The 16,980-nt window shown below is 58.4% G+C and overlaps 2 protein-coding genes across 2 annotated transcripts; both read left to right on the forward strand.

The window, feature by feature from the left end:
* Window positions 1-5,045: 5,045 nt before the first annotated feature.
* LMJF_26_1500 (hypothetical protein) lies at window positions 5,046-5,456 on the forward strand (the record flags this gene model as incomplete). The annotated part of the gene is made up of 1 exon (XM_001684102.2): window positions 5,046-5,456. One exon carries the CDS (start codon window positions 5,046-5,048, stop codon window positions 5,454-5,456), a length of 411 nt encoding a protein of 136 aa, XP_001684154.2.
* A 6,814-nt stretch (window positions 5,457-12,270) lies between these two features.
* On the forward strand, window positions 12,271-16,818 carry LMJF_26_1510 (hypothetical protein; the record flags this gene model as incomplete). The annotated part of the gene is made up of 1 exon (XM_001684103.1): window positions 12,271-16,818. The coding sequence occupies one exon, from the start codon at window positions 12,271-12,273 to the stop codon at window positions 16,816-16,818; it is 4,548 nt and encodes a 1,515-aa protein (XP_001684155.1).
* Window positions 16,819-16,980: the final 162 nt, after the last annotated feature.

A 16,980-nucleotide genomic window follows, 5' to 3' on the forward strand; every position in this document is an offset into this window, starting at 1 on the left:
CTACGCTGTCCCTTGCGTCAAACGCGCGCAGGCAGGCGTGCATTGTCGCCCACGGCGTCACCCCGCTTTCGCCCTCTGACAGTCCTTCGCGCATACTTATGTGTATATGCTGTGCTTGTTGCGTTGTCGTTTTCGACATCCACCACCACCATCGCCTGCTACCACCACCAATTCGTGACGGCTATTGGTACTTCTATGGGTACTTTGCTGTGCTGTTACTCCGTGGTTGTCTTGGCTGTTTGTGTCTTCCTGTGCTGGTGCCTTTTCAATCGTGTCGCACGACAAGGGCGCCGCTTGCCTCACGATGAGGTCCGAACGAGTGAGACACCGAACTGGGCGGAAAGCCAACGAAATGAGAGCCCGGCGGGCGCAGGCACACCGAGAGGGAGGAGGAGGGGCGAACAACGTAGAACAATGCTTTGCAACCCATTACGGTGTCCGAGAAAGCACAAACACACACACTGTCACTCTTCCCGACATGACCGTGGTTAGCCTGCTCTGGCGCGTTGCACATCAATCCTGACTGTGCGCGCAGAGCCGCTTCTATCGACCCTTCTTCGGTTTAACGTCACCGAGGAGGTAGAAGAAACGTGCGACACCTGTGACGGGCGCTGTGGACCAACGTTTTTTTCCGAAAAAGGCGGGTAACCGCCGTTCCATGATTGTGATGGTGCCGCAAGGTATCTGTGTATGGGTGTTGGTGACTGAAGGAGGGAGCAAGTGCCGAGAAAGCTACGGGTGATGTGTTCCGGGAGGGCGTGAGAAGGTCGGCACTTCCGTCGTGCTTTTCTTCTTTCCTGTTGCTCGTGTGTACTCCGCGTTGCTTCTCCTTCCTTCTCTCCACCCTCTTCTGCTGTCGACGGCGTCGCTCCATGTCGCGCACCTCGCCCATCAAAATATAAAGGGAAATGAGATTAACAGCAAACTCTGATGTTTCTCCGTAGCGGTGGCGCGCGCGGATACACTCCCGTGCACGTCTGGGTACGTGACAGAGAGATCGGAGAAGGTGGTGTCACCGTCCGCCCTCTTCTCGAAGTATTCCAACGATGTGTATGACTATGTGCTTGTGTGTGTGTGTGTGTGTGTGTGTGTGTGTGTGTGTATAGATGTGCGTGATAGCCGACGAACGAGCACGGTGGCACCGAGACATCGACGGCGTGCACCTCCCTATGCCTTTAGCACCAGATCTCTTCATGTATCTCTCTCTCTCTCTCTGTGTGTCGTCTTTGACATCTGCTGACCTCTCTTCCCCCCCCCCCTTCAACGCTGAGGTTGCCACTTACTTGTAACCGCTTTTCGTGATCACACACACACACACCCACACACGTTGCCCAATTCGCCTCCACGCCGCTTCCTGCTGTCCGCGACGTCAGGAGTCCAGCGCATCACAGATACCACGCATAAACTCTCTCTGTCGCTCTCTGCAAAATCACTTCGCGGTGTCGTCCATCGGTCCGACTGTTCCCACTTCTACCTGCGTCGCTTCCCTGTGACTCTTGCGCACTCATCTCATCAGAGAGTGCGTGCTTCTTTTCGCCACGATTCATTTGGCTTTGGCGCGCGCCTCCGTGTCTGCACCCTCTCATCACACCATACTTCTCTGAACGCCCCCCACCCACCCACCCACCCTCCTCCTCCGCCCCGCCGAAGCTCCACCTAACACCTGGAAAAAGGTCGCGTACACGCACAAGCTTGCATGCACAAACCCAGGCTAGCTTCGAGAACGGCGTCTTTACTTCGCCTCCTGTTCGCCTTTGTCGTCGTTGGTGTTCTCTCTGTCCTTCTCTGTTGCACGTCCGCCGACGCCCTTGGTGTAAGAGTCCCAAACACAACCATCGCAGGTCACCCAATGCCGCCGAATGGGCAGGAGGACCAGAAGGCGGTGGGTGAACCAAAGCCGATGTCTCCCGGTGACCTCGAGAGCATGAGGGCCGAGAGCAACGAGATCTGGCTCAACCGCCCGCGTGCGATCCCGAGAGAAAAAGACGGACCTTTGAAGCTTGCGGAGCCGCGCGTGTGTCGACTTCCGAACGGAGGTGTTTCACCTGGCGTCCTTAAGCAACTCCAGCGTAACCGTGCGCAACGCGAAGCCGAGGAAAGAGAAAAAGAGGAGCGTGAGAGGAAGGCAGAGGAACAGCAGCGCGAGCAGAACAAGGAGCTGTAGCGAGCGCAAAAATGTGCTCGTGGGGTCGGCAGAGGACGCCTTGGCAACATAAGCGGTAACAGCGGCACTATAAAAGCCAGATCGGAACCCGGGGGACACCTTTCACTGTGGCCCACTTCCTTGAGCACTGCCACCCAGTCCGCTGTGTGTCGGTGTATGGGCTCTCTCCCTCTTGTACACTGCGGACGTTCTCCCTCTCGTGGCTCCATCTGTACAGAATGGTTGGCGCTCGTTTTCTTCTTTTACTTTGTCCCTTTCCGTGTGCACGCGCTCTTTCTCTATCTTCTGTTACCCACAAGCACATGAGTGTGGGTAGTTGGATGTGCGCGTGATATCGGCTGATCGTGTTGACACACAGAGGCACGAAGGCACGATATCGGTAATGAGGGGGTAGCATAGGACGACGGCAAGAGAGTAAGTGGTGACCGCGGCTTCCCCTCACCCCCGCTCCTGCAAGCTCTCTCTCCTTTCCTCCGTCTTGTTCTTCCAAGTCCGGTTACCCCCCCCCCCTCCAACACACACACACGCACACACACTCACTCGCTCGCTCTCTCGTTGGCATCGCTCTCATCGTTTATTTATTGGTTTTTTCTTGCCTATCATTCTACCCTTTTCTATTGGTTTTTGATGGTTCATGTCGCACTCCCTCGTTCAGCTCATTGGGACACACTCAAGCGCACACGCATTCTCCACTTTGTTGTGTTCCATTGTTTTCCCCTTTCATTAGTGTCCTCCCCCTCTTGATGTTCTAGGATGCTTCCTCGACAAGCTGCCCCATCAACTCTACTCATCCGAGCGTCGTCCACCACCATGATCCCCTCCCCCACACGCACGCGCACACCTCTGCCCAGCCCCTCCATCTCTCTCGCTCTCACGAACGGCTCACTTCGTTTTGTTTCTTCGCGCTGCCTTGCTTTTCGCTTGTATTCGGTCTCTCGACCCCTCCCCCCCCCGCCTGCTTCCCTCTCCGTGCATCCTTGTATAAGCAAATGTGTATCGATCTACATTTATACCTGTGTGTGCGTGCGCTAGTCAGCGTGTTTTGGAGTTGAGGAAGACGGAACGAACGAAAAAAACACCCATCGGATGACTCAAACCACGCACACACACACACAGAGAGACACACCAAACATAGGGGGGCAGCGGGATTACAGGGAGCGGCACACCCCGCAAACGGCGCGGTTACACGGGCAGGGGAGATCAAAGAAGATTCACCCCCCCCCTCCTTCCGCCCCCCCCCCATCGTCGCCCCCCACCCCTTCGTGCTTGGTCTCTTCACTTCCACCATATGCAAAAGGCTCAGTGGCTAAGGGTGCGCATTCATGAAACCCTCCGACGCGTCATGCACTCCACCCACGTGCCGTGTGAACGCGCGCCCTGAGTATCTTCTCTCCCCTGTGCGGAGGCAGGGCGCATACACTCCTGGTTTAATCTACCGACCCCCTCCTCTTCTCCCCTTCTCCTTCCTCACACCTACGATCCATACACGCATCAATACATCCTTTCGACACGCACGGCACTCTGGGGCTTAGTGTCGCAGGTCTCACCTTCCCTGTGTGCGCCGCCCTCTCTCCTCCCTATCTTTTCTCTCCATTATTATATTCGTTTGACTCTTTCCTTCCTGCTCTTGCAACGTGCGCATCAAACACCCGTGAACACGAGAAGCCATTGCCCCTGAGTCTTTGTGTGTATGTGTGTGCGTGTCTCTCTGCGTCCCTGCTCCCCCTCATCTTACCCCCTCCCCGCTTACACCACCGTCATCGTCGTTGTCGCATCACTCATTGTGTGTGTGTGTGTGTGTGTCTGTGCGTCTTCTTTTCGTTTTGTTTGTGTGTCCACTCTATACAGAGACTCTTCTCGAGATAACACGTGTATGTGTGTGTGTGTGTGTGTGAATCTGCTCCCATTCACCACCATACCCATCATCGCATCTGCCGTTATCGGTGTATTCTCCCTCCCTCGCTCTGCCCAGTTTTGCCTTTTCTGCGTGTTTCTCATGTTTTACTTGTAGTGGAGGATAGAAGGACCTGCTCGTGCGTGCGTGTATTGGCGTTTGTGCGTCACCGAAGAAGTGCCATAGAATCGCACCCAACCATCGGCGCACGCAGAACGAAAAAAAGAGAAGAACAGACGTGAACGTCTTGAGAACAGTGGTTGCTCAACCCTATTCAGCGATACGTCATCTGCTCCTCATCGCCTCCTCTCATCTCCACCTTCCCCTCCCCCTCCTCTTCGTTGCTCTCTTGCGCGATTCATCGTGTGTACCTTTACTTGACCATCATCGCGTCTCTCCTTTCTGTGTGGTTATTCGGCGGCGGGTGCTGCTTTCGTCTTTTTTTTGCGTCTTTGTGTGCGTGCGTGCGTACGTGCGTACATCCAAAGACTAAGACACGTGTGTGGATCGACTCTTTTAGTTTTTATATATCTGTACATTTGTTGTTGTTTGGTGTGTGTGCTGCCTTGTTGCTGTGCGTCTTACGGCCGCCACCCTCCCTCCCTCCCTCCCCACTCTATCCGCTTGTCTGGAGCGCTTCTTCGCGTTGTGCTTATCATTCTGTATTTTTTTTTCCATTCGTCTAATTCTTCGGTCTATTCCTCTCGTTATCACCCTGCGCTTGTTTGCCACGTCGCGTCGGGCAGGGAGACATCAACGCAAATCACAGGAGAGGACGTTGGAGAGGTAGAGAGGCACGCGTATTCACACACGCGAGCACAGCACATTTTTCTTTTGTTTGTGTTGCTTTGTCGTCTCATCGCGTGTTGCGTCGAGGAATCGCATTCTTCAAGAACGACGTTTGGGGGAGCGCACAAACGTAACGCCGATCGGTGTTGAGTGGCCGAAGAAGCGGAACACCCCTAACTACAACAAGAAAGAGAGAGAATGGGAAGCAAGCCGAGCAAGCGCACTGACAAGAAGAGCGTCGTCGCCCCTGCGAGTCGCAATCCGAACCGTACCTCGGATCGCACTGCGCTGCGCAGCTTCGATGTGGGCTCTGATGATGTAATCGGGGGTCCTCGCGCCTCCAACTCCGTGAACGAGAGGCAGTCACCGGAGCGCCGCGGCTTCAACAACCCTATCCCAGCTCGTTCAGGCGGGAGCACTGACCGTGCGCTAAAGCGTCAGACACGCATGTTGGGGGCCGAAGACCCAGACGGCGCTCACGAGGACCTCGATGAACGCCCGTTCCACCAGGAGAAGGTGAACCGGGTGCCGACCAAGGCACTGTTGAAGCCGCCAAAGAACCCGGAATCGATGATCGCGGATCCCTACGAGGACCAAGAGCTCTACTGAAAAGGGACGTGCTAGTTAGAGTACGGAATAAACAAGTGGTGCGCGAATCGGTATGCTTGTGTGCATCTTTATCTGCTCACGCGGCCTTTTCTCTCTCGTTTCTGTCTGACTTTTTTTTTGATTGGGGTGTGAGTTGCTGTATCCTGTCTATGTATGCCATTCGGCCCTGCTCTTCTTTTTCCTTTCGGGCTTTGCCCCCCCCCTTCCCCCCCCCTCTGCTTGGCTGTCACATGCATATGCACATACATACACCCCCTACACACGTATGTATGTATGTGTGTAGAGCGGGAGATGTGACTGTGGCGCCCCTCTGTCTCGGTCTGATCATTACCGCAGCCCACACTGCAGCAACAGCACTCATACCGCTCTGCGCAGGTACGTGCGTGGACAGACACATAGGCAGAGAACGACCTGTAGTCGAGCATGTGCGCATCGTAAAAACAACAAAAAAGGAAGAAGCAGAGGCGAACAAGATGTATCCTCTGGTTTCAGCCTCGACATCGAATGTGTAACACACACGCTTTAATGCGCATGTAAGGGTACACAAACTCGTCGATGTTGCGTCATGATATCTCCTTTATTTTTGCTCCCTTCGGTATGTGAAAGGACATCCTCCCCCCCCCCCTCCCCCTTTCCCTCCCCGATACAGTCCTGCTGTTGTCGTATGATCTGTGTTTGTGTGTGGATTTGTGGCGACTTTCATCTGACACGATTATGTGCGTCCGCGTGTGAAAGGTGAGGCTCGTCGTTAGTAAATCTGGTCGGCTTGTGATCGCTGTCCTCGTTGTAGTCATTCTCTCCCTTCACCCCCCAACACACACACACACACACACACACCTTTGGGATCCCAGCTTTCCTTTTCGCCACATCTTTCCTGTTTTGTCGCCTCTGGTCATTCCTTCTCTTCCTTCTCTTTACCTTCATCTCTCTCTTATCTTCGGCGCCCCCGCTTCCTGTGTTTTCGGCATTCTGTGTATCTGTTTTGCCTGCCGACTCGCAGACCACCACCCCCACCTCATCACCATCACCGCCGTCACCGCCGACATCCTTCCCGTTATATATTTGTGTGTGTGTCTGTGTGTGTGTGTGTGTGTGCGCGCGTGTGCCCACTGCGCGTTGGGCTCTCGGTTGTGTGAGCCATCTCGCTCACCTCTCTCGTGTTCCAGCGAACCTCTTTTCTTGTTTTTTGGTTGCTCATTTTTTTTCTCATTCTCCTTTTCCCTCTCGGGGAGGAGGGGGGCCTCGCTGCGTGGCGCCGCAGGGGCCAGTGCCCATTCTGTGGGTGGGGAAGCCGAGCAGCCTCCTCCCCCCTCCCTGCCCCGGCCACTGTCGGCCCACCCCTGGTGGGTGACAGGGCCAGGGTGCCTGGGACGTGGGGAGGTCAGCGCGATGCAGTGGCACGGATGCCGGCGGTCAATCCCTGGACGGCGTTGCGCTGGTGCGACCCGCGACCGTGAGCATGCTTGTGCCATCCATGCAATGGGCACGGCGTCAGCGTGATTCCAACGCGTCTCGCTCGGTCCTCACACTGCCTACGGCTGGGGAGGCTGAGTGCCACCCTGAGGGATGCACCACGTGGCGGCCGGCATGATGAGGGAGAGTGGCTGTGAGGCGCCCTGCGAGGCGGGTGGGTGGGTAGAGTTTGGGTCAGGGGCCGTGCACAGATGACTGGGTCGGCGCACTGCTGTGGTGCGCGTCTGCGGCTGCGTTGCACGGCGCGATGGGTGCCCGTGGCAGATCCGGTAGAGTGGTGCTTAGCGCATGTTGTATGGCGCAGGAATGGACACGCGGAAACACGAAGCAAAATGGTTTATAACGTGCGGACATGTGCGCGCTCGTTTCCGCCGGACCCCTTTTGTCCCCGGTGCACGAGCACACGCGCACACGGACGCGCCGGCGGCAAAGTCTCAGACATGCCAGGGTACCACACTATTATGTGATCCCCCCTCATGGTTTATGCGCTTGGGCGTGGGTGTGGGTGTGCGCGTGCCCGACTTCTCCTCCCCCTGCCGCCCCTCCTCGTTGCTACACTGCTCGCTCTCTTCGGGCCTTCGTTTCGTTTTGCTCCCGCCTTCTTTACACGAGCCCCGGTTCTCTGCGCCCACTGCGCGTTGGGCTCTCGGTTGTGTGAGCCATCTCGCTCACCTCTCTCGTGTTCCAGCGAACCTCTTTTCTTGTTTTTTGGTTGCTCATTTTTTTTCTCATTCTCCTTTTCCCTCTCGGGGAGGAGGGGGGCCTCGCTGCGTGGCGCCGCAGGGGCCAGTGCCCATTCTGTGGGTGGGGAAGCCGAGCAGCCTCCTCCCCCCTCCCTGCCCCGGCCACTGTCGGCCCACCCCTGGTGGGTGACAGGGCCAGGGTGCCTGGGACGTGGGGAGGTCAGCGCGATGCAGTGGCACGGATGCCGGCGGTCAATCCCTGGACGGCGTTGCGCTGGTGCGACCCGCGACCGTGAGCATGCTTGTGCCATCCATGCAATGGGCACGGCGTCAGCGTGATTCCAACGCGTCTCGCTCGGTCCTCACACTGCCTACGGCTGGGGAGGCTGAGTGCCACCCTGAGGGATGCACCACGTGGCGGCCGGCATGATGAGGGAGAGTGGCTGTGAGGCGCCCTGCGAGGCGGGTGGGTGGGTAGAGTTTGGGTCAGGGGCCGTGCACAGATGACTGGGTCGGCGCACTGCTGTGGTGCGTGTCTGCGGCTGCGTTGCACGGCGCGATGGGTGCCCGTGGCAGATCCGGTAGAGTGGTGCTTAGCGCATGTTGTATGGCGCAGGAATGGACACGCGGAAACACGAAGCAAAATGGTTTATAACGTGCGGACATGTGCGCGCTCGTTTCCGCCGGACCCCTTTTGTCCCCGGTGCACGAGCACACGCGCACACGGACGCGCCGGCGGCAAAGTCTCAGACATGCCAGGGTACCACACTATTATGTGATCCCCCCTCATGGTTTATGCGCTTGGGCGTGGGTGTGGGTGTGCGCGTGCCCGACTTCTCCTCCCCCTGCCGCCCCTCCTCGTTGCTACACTGCTCGCTCTCTTCGGGCCTTCGTTTCGTTTTGCTCCCGCCTTCTTTACACGAGCCCCGGTTCTCTGCGCCCACTGCGCGTTGGGCTCTCGGTTGTGTGAGCCATCTCGCTCACCTCTCTCGTGTTCCAGCGAACCTCTTTTCTTGTTTTTTGGTTGCTCATTTTTTTTCTCATTCTCCTTTTCCCTCTCGGGGAGGAGGGGGGCCTCGCTGCGTGGCGCCGCAGGGGCCAGTGCCCATTCTGTGGGTGGGGAAGCCGAGCAGCCTCCTCCCCCCTCCCTGCCCCGGCCACTGTCGGCCCACCCCTGGTGGGTGACAGGGCCAGGGTGCCTGGGACGTGGGGAGGTCAGCGCGATGCAGTGGCACGGATGCCGGCGGTCAATCCCTGGACGGCGTTGCGCTGGTGCGACCCGCGACCGTGAGCATGCTTGTGCCATCCATGCAATGGGCACGGCGTCAGCGTGATTCCAACGCGTCTCGCTCGGTCCTCACACTGCCTACGGCTGGGGAGGCTGAGTGCCACCCTGAGGGATGCACCACGTGGCGGCCGGCATGATGAGGGAGAGTGGCTGTGAGGCGCCCTGCGAGGCGGGTGGGTGGGTAGAGTTTGGGTCAGGGGCCGTGCACAGATGACTGGGTCGGCGCACTGCTGTGGTGCGTGTCTGCGGCTGCGTTGCACGGCGCGATGGGTGCCCGTGGCGGGCCCGGTAGAGTGGTGCTTAGCGCATGTTGTATGGCGCAGGAATGGACACGCGGAAACAGAAACGAAATGAGAGAAACGGCAGCACTGCTGTTCGTCATCCTTTGTTTCTAGTCTAATTATGGTCGGCCTTCCCCGCCACGTCGTCACACGTGCCCATCCTGCTATTCGCTGAAACAGCCTCTCTTGTTATTCTTATCGCTTCGCCCTTCCCCCACGTGTGTGTGTGTGCATCTCTGCCATCTCGTGTTTTGACCTCTTCTTTTGAATCCTGGGGTGCTAGTGCAAATAAACTCTGGGCTTTAGTGGGAAACTGGAGAAGGTGGGCTTCCAGTCATGGCTGGTGGCGGCTTCACACACGCATCCCTTTCATCTGTGCTGAATCACCCATGTACTGCACCCTTCCCCCCCCCCTCCCTCCCTCATGCGCTCTTCATCCGCTGAATGTTTTTGCGTCATACGTATTCTTTTCGTTGATTGGATGATGTCACTTGGACCCTGTTGATGTCATCATCTTTGCCCCTTCCCCATCGTATTTCTCTGTCTACCGCTATCGTGTCCATGTGTACGTGTGGGCTCTTTCTTCGTGCTCTTGTTCTGCTTCGGGTGACTGGCCGATACATCAGCCGCAATGTTTATGATCATGGCTCGTGTTGTCTTCAGCACTTCTCCCTGTCTGTCTCCCCAGCTCTCAATCACCTTCTTCGGCCCCCTACCCTACCCCACACCCAGCTCGTCCCTCGAATTCGACCACGGCGTGTACAGTCATCTTTTTTCTTCTGTCTGCTTCCCTCTCTGTGTGTGTGTGTGTGTCCATCTCTGCGATGGTCGGAGTACATGTTCAAGGCAGCCATGATGCTGGTTGCTCACCGCGATGGGATACAACAACAATGCAAGCAACCGTCAAGGGGACGCTTAGGCACCCTTGTCAAGAGAGAGATGTGGACTGGTGCGGTCTCCAGCGGTTCACAAAAAAAAAAATGCGTGTGTGGCGACAGTGCGAGATGATCATAATGGAGCAAGAGAGAGAAGAGAAGGCGGCTGGTCGAGAGGCGAGGAAAGGGAGGAGAAGCGGCCAACGCTTGTGCTGCGGGTGTTCCAGGCGACATCTTCACAGGCCTTCTCAGCTGTGTCTCTTCTCCCCTCTGGTGTGCACGCACGCTTCCCGCTTTATCTATTTGTGTGTGTGTGTGTGTGTGTGTGTGTGTGTGTGTGTGTATGGCATCACCTTTCTCTCTCCCCGAATCCTGCGCGACGCCGGTAGTTTCTCCACCACCCCCGCACTTTCTGTGAGCTCGTGATGTACACATATGCATCAACTCACTTTACCTCCCCTTAACGCATCCCTCTTCACCTTTTCCTCTGTCGCCGCTCACCTTCCACGTGCACGCACATGCACACAAGCATACATGCATGCTGTGTGCGCTTCCTTCCCTTGCACCCATGATTCGTGCTTCACTCTCGCCCCTCCCCTGCCCCATCTCTTCCCCCTTGTGTTCTTTATTGCCCTCCTCCTTTCTTTCTTTCTGCCGGGACCAGCAACGGCAGGCGGATACATGCGTACACACATACACGGAAGGATCGAAACGTTTCCATCGCCTACTTCGACTCTCCCTGCCTCTCCCCTTCTCCCGTCCTCCTTCCCTTCAGGCCGCCTGGGCCCGGTGCGATCACACACACACACACACGCAGGAAGGGCGAAAGGAAAAGAGAAAAGCACACACGCACTCACCCATACACGCAGTGTGTCACACGGAAGCGGTGGGAACGCACAGGTGCGGTAAGTACTCGAAATACGAACGCACAAACAAAAAGGAACATTGAAAAAGGTGAAAGAGAAGAGAAGCATCGAGTGCGTCCTTGTAGGCCTCACCGCTCGTGCGTCTCTCCCCCTCTCCCGCCCCGTAGGGCGCGCTGCCCTGCGGTTTCTTCGATTCTGTGCACATCACTCAGCGGCAAGCACAAGCGCGAAGGCGAAGAACAAACACGGCGGAGGAAGCCGAAGCAGTCCTTGATCATTCAGAACACGTCTTGTTGGGTGTATTGGTGGGCATATTGCCTGCTTTTTCTTCGTCCTCTTTTGCTCTTTCCTCTTGTCTTTTTTTTCTCATAGCGGCAGGCAGGCAGGTGGAGGAGGGGGGGTGAGAGCCCGCCTTGCTTAGCGGTAGGTCATTTTCTGTTTTCGCTTGCCATGCTCTCCAGTGTCGAAGTGCAGCCTTTATGTGCTGTGTGTCTCGTACGGCCCCCTGCTTCCACCACCCGCCATCATCATCCCCCTCTACCTTCCCGTTCCCCTTCCTCCTTTCCCTCTCCGCCTCTGGTGTGTTTCTGCTCACTCTCTTTTTGAGGGGGTTTTCCCTCGTCCTCGTGTGGCCCTCTGTCTTGTTTATATTGGTGGTGCTTGTGCCTGGCCCCCTCCCCTCTCCCTCTGTTCGTATATCTGTAAGCAACCGCTCGACTTTGTGTTCCTTTTTTCTGCTTGACTATCTGTCGTTGTGTGAGTGTCAACGCGTATAAACATAAATATATACATCAATATATACATATCCGCCTTCTCGTTGTCCACCACCACCACCCCTCTTCCATCCTCTTTTGGTCGAGCACTGCCTTCTCTCGCACATCTCCATCACATACACACCTACGCGTATCTACGCGACACCCCTCATCCTCCCTATAAGCCATCCCTCACTATTCCTCTTTTTGCTTCTCAGTCTTTCTCACTTCTCCGCCGTTACTCAGCGGACTCTCTCCGCGGCTGTCGCTTTCATTTCGTTGTCGTCTGTTTCTGGTTTTGCCCCGCGCTCTCTCGCCAATACGCGTCGGCGGTACGGGTGGCATCACCCGGCGCTGATATACCAACTCTGCCTCCGTGCTAGTTCGGGCCTCTGTTCCTTTGTTTTTTTTTTCTCGTGATCTCTCGTGTATGTGTGTGTGTGTGTGTGTGCACGCATCTGTTTTTTTTTTGGGGGGAGGGTTCTCAGCCGGCCTTCCTTTCTCTTGTCAGCGTCTCCGCCCCCCCCCCGTCCGTCATGAATGGTGACGACCCGCCTGTGGTCTCGGCGAGCCCAACACTCGCTGGTCGTGCCGGGATGCCGTGTGTGTGTGAGGCCAGCGAAGTGCCGCGCACACCGCTCCTTTCGGCACTGCTGCAGAGTGGCAGCATGCCGGAAACAGACAACGTCTCGCAGAATGGAGGCTGCGCAACGCATGCTTTCATGGCCGTCACAAATGCAGCGCCACGGCCCAGCGTTGGCCACAGCAACGGCAGAGAAGACGGCGTTGTGCCGATCAGGCAAGGCGATGACCGAAGTAAAGTCGACATGGCTTTCGTGAACGCGTCGTTGCAGCCCCTTGCGAGGGCCAAATCGGGAGCTGCGAGGCATCTGAGCTGCAATGACGGAAACGACAGTACTGGAGGTGGGCCGAAAAGGCGTGGCGGCAACGCAGCAGAAGCCCTCCACTCATCCACTACAGCCGGCGCAGACGACAAGGACGCCCTTCAAAGCGCAATGACATCAGCATCCTCGCAATGTGTGCACTTCGTGCCGAACAATGTGGCGACAGCAACGGCTACGGATGTGCTCGAGTCACCGGCGGCGCCTCCTCTATCGCCAGAGGGCGCACACAACCCATGTGATGATACGGACGACCCTCTACATTCGCGCCGTCATCGCCACTGCTACACCGACACGGAGTCGCCGGGTCTGGGTGGGAGCGACGGACCGCAGACCTGGTCTGCGGCATCGTCGGTGTCCTCAGCGCCACATTCCACAGCTGAGACGCAATGGTGCAACACCAGTGAGGGGTCGGAGCTGGACTTGCACGAGATACCTCTGCCCGTCACGGACACGACGACAGGCCACTTAACCGCCGTATTGTCTGTGTGCGGTGGCGAGGCTTCGCCGGTGACCATCGATGCGCGAACAGCCGAACCTGCGCAAAAAAACAATACGGGCGCGAACGGGTGGTCGCCTATCTCTGTGTCAGCCGTCATGTCGCCCAACCGGCAGAGCATCGCTGGCTTGCAACAATCATCGAAGGGGAGCGGCTGGAGACGCAAGCGGTCGTGTGACACGTCAGCGGTGCAGTCAGAGAGACACAGCTGCTGCTGCTGCAGCGATCACGGCGATACCTCGCCTGCCTCCCTCGAAAAGTCTGTTCCACGGAGCACTGGGAAGCCGATTGACGACGGCCCCGCGTCTCCAGTGGCATCGCTCTCGCAGAAGCGAATCGAGTCACTAGACGACAATACCCGCACCCCTACGTCAACACAGGCGACGATGGCAATCACGCCAACCACAATGGAATCTGGCATTGCCCTCGATCCCTCCAGCTCCCATTCCTCACTGCAGTCGGTTGACTCGCACCACGCGCTGCAACGCAGCGCGTCCATCTCTAGGATGTGTGTGCCTCGACAAGAGATGGCCCCATCACTGCATCTGTCCATGCCCATTCGCGCAGGCGGTGCTGTTGTGGCAAGCACCATCGTAGGGGTGTCTGTTCGAAGCCCGCTAGAAGCGACCACCTCTCTCATGCTGCCGATGTTCACGGTTGACAGCACGGCGTCGCTGATCACCTTCCCAAGATCCGACACTGCGTTTCCACTTCGGACAACGCTCAACACGCTCACCAAGTCGGTCGGCGACGAGTCGCAGCAGCCCTCACCGCGACTCCACGACCAGGGGGACGCGGGCGACGCAGACCAACCTCCGCTTACACCCACCGCACCTGCCGTCACGCCAGCCGCGCAGCACCTGTCGAGCTCCATCGCAGCAGCGCGGCGGGAGAACCTCGATGGCAGCTCTGTCACCTCATCGCGACAGCAGGAGCAGCAGGCGCCTTTTGGTCAATCTAAGCACGAGGAAGCAAACGCCACCGAGAGCGGATCCTCAAACTCGCTCTCTCCTCCACCGCAACAGAATCTCCGCAACTTCACCGTGACCTCAGCCATCTCCTTCTGTGTCGACAACGCCGCCACCGCGTGCGACCCGCGCAGTAAGACTGCGGAGCATAGCAGCCTGCACAGCAGCGCCATCTCCATGCGGCAAAGCTCAACCATGTCGGAGGACCAAATCCTACAGACGCTTGCCCACGGCATGGCGCTGGGCGGTGTCATGACAGGTCCGTGGAAAGCAGCGCAGGACAACTCGACGCCCACCCCGCCCAAGCCGTGTGCGAGTGACCCGGGGAGCTGGCGCCTAACGGGCAGGCCGTTCGCGCCGCAGCATCCCCCGTCCCCGCCCTCGCGCACAGTCGCCTCGGGTGAGATGGGCACCGACCGCGGCACGCAGCAGGGCTCTACGAACTGCGCCACATGCCCATGTGGCTCCTCGCTGATGGCACCGCACATGCACAGAGCGGCGATGTCGCTATACCTCGGCAGCGGCACGCAAGCGCCGCGCTCACACGGCAAGAGCCCAGCAGCAGGGCTTGTCGCGCCCCCGACGCACTTCTCGGAGCTGCAGAGACAGCGAGGGAGGCTGAGTAGGATGAGCTCTACAAGACCTGTGGAAGCGCAGGGAGCAAGGCCGGCGCAGGTGCGCTCTCTGGTATCCGTGTCGGCAGCAAGCGGGGCCGACGAAGCCGCGGAGACTGGCAGTCGTTCGCTCACGCATAGCTCCCTCGCTGTCGTTCTGTCCAGCCCCAGCAAGCGGCACAGGGGGCTGCCAAACCTTGGCTACTTCTGCGCAACGGCTGACGACTCTCTGAGGGACGCCAGCGGCTCCAGCGCCACAACGCTGCCCGCCTTGCTCTGTTCTGCCCTTCACGCTGAGCGCTCGCTCGCCACACCGTTTGGCGTGGAGGGGGTCATCTTCTCTGCAGGCAGCACCCCAAACGTGGTGGGCTGTGTAGAGGCCGGTGTGGCGGCGTGGTTGCCCGCGGTTAGCAGTGACACAGCTGCAAGGCCACTCAGCGGTGATCAGGCAGTGATGCTGCAACGTAGTGACAGCAGCACAGCGCATTACCACGTGCCCAGTAGTGGCGTCTGCAGCAACGCCGACAGCGGCGTCGCCGTCGGGGCGCCGATGGAAGCACTGCGTGCAGAACGATTTACTTTTCTGCAGTCTGTGCAAGACGTCGGTGGTCTTGCTGCTCAGGCGGAGACGGGTGCCTTGCTCGGCGACGCGGGTGCTGTACAGAGCTTACTGAGCGAGGAAAAAGCCGAGCCGGCGGCACTGGCCACCCCGACTGTTTCGCCACCGACGCTCATGCCATCCTCTGTGTTCGTGCCCCTCCCCACGGTCGGCTTTGTGTCGGGGTGGATGCCACGGATTCCTGCTGGGGGCGTGTCGACGCTGTTTCCCTTCAACACTACGAGCACAGCCGCCTCCTCACCGGCGAGGAAATCGGCGGTGTCATCAGGAAACTCCAGCGAGTCACCCGATGGAGCCAGTGAGCGCATATCGGCACTGCGGATGGCCGCAGAGCCGATGTGTGTCGCTAACGACAGTGTTGCCACGGCGTCGGTCACGTTTATGGCTGAGACGTCGTCTGCGCGTCGGTCATCGCCACCGGCACCGGCGATGTTGCCCCGTCCCTTGCTAGTACCGAACCCCTCCTATCGGATTCCCGGGTCGGAGGTTGCAGCGGCAGTGGCGACGCCGCCGCTGCCAGAAATGGTGAGCTTGAAAGACAACGTCAGCGCACGGCCCCGCGACGGTACAAGGAGCGTGTTTCAGCCCGTGTTGCCGCTTGCTCAAGAAGAATACGCGGCCACGTCGTTGAGCTACGAGCCAGGGACACCAAAGGCAATGAGCCCTGTGCCCGCGAGCCGAGTAAAAGATGAATCAGTGGCCGCGACGGATCTGCAGCACCTGTGGTGGGCACCGGCAGTTGCGTGGGCCGCGGCACCATTCAGAGCTACTGGACCTGATGCCCGCCCAACTCCGGTGCATTGCAATAGCGGCGAGTCGGGCATGCACTCCGCCGCGCAGTCCCTCAGTTGCAGCTCGCTGCGCGGGCTCTTGCCCCAGGAGCAGCAGGCCCCACGTCAGCTGCAGATGTGTGCCTCGGCTGCCATACGGCCCTCGCTCTACAGCGTCCATAACAACGGCGATCAAGGCGTCTACCAAATCGCGGACTGCATGCGCAACGCACGCGCGGGTCCCGTCGGAGGCGCATTGCGAGGGACATCGAGTCCCTTTGTCGAGCGGACAGCGGGTATGGGCGCCGGTGGTGGTGAGGGGCACGGCCAGAGATGTCGTGCCAATGGCGGGATGCTCTTCCACAAACGCGGCACGCTCACAGGCAGCAGCGGTCGGTGCCACAAGAAGGGCGGAAAGGGAGGCGGCGGCACAGGCTCACCTCTCCGTATCTCCATCCCACGCTATTGCGACGTCGAGACTCTCCTGGATGACGCGGAGCAGGCCATGAGCAGGGCGGCTGTCCCCATCATCTCATTACTTGGCTGCGGCGGGCCATCGTTGCATGAGGACGCGTACTCGTTTGATATGCTCGGCAATGGCCTGGCGTCGAGTGTGATGTCTTTGGCGACGCCCGCACCGACATCTTCCAACGCCGGCATGGACATGGGCCTCGTGTCGCCTCTGGTGCTTGCGTCAGCATCCGACAAGCCGGCGGCAAGCCCCACGGGGAGGACGTCGTCCCTTTCCCTCAGTGCGCCGAATGAACGGTGAGGCAGGATGAGCAGACAACAGACAAAAAAAAAGAGAGGAAATACGGCTGTAGGTGCGCTCGCTGCCTTTGCGCACCTCTCCCGATGCGTGTGTATGATGGCCGTGCACCGCAGTCGGTGCAGCCGCATCAACACGAGTCCCTCTCTCTCTCGCGCATATTGC

Source organism: Leishmania major, chromosome 26, assembly GCF_000002725.2.
Source record: "Leishmania major strain Friedlin complete genome, chromosome 26".
In the NCBI taxonomy this organism is placed as follows: Eukaryota; Euglenozoa; class Kinetoplastea; order Trypanosomatida; family Trypanosomatidae; genus Leishmania; species Leishmania major.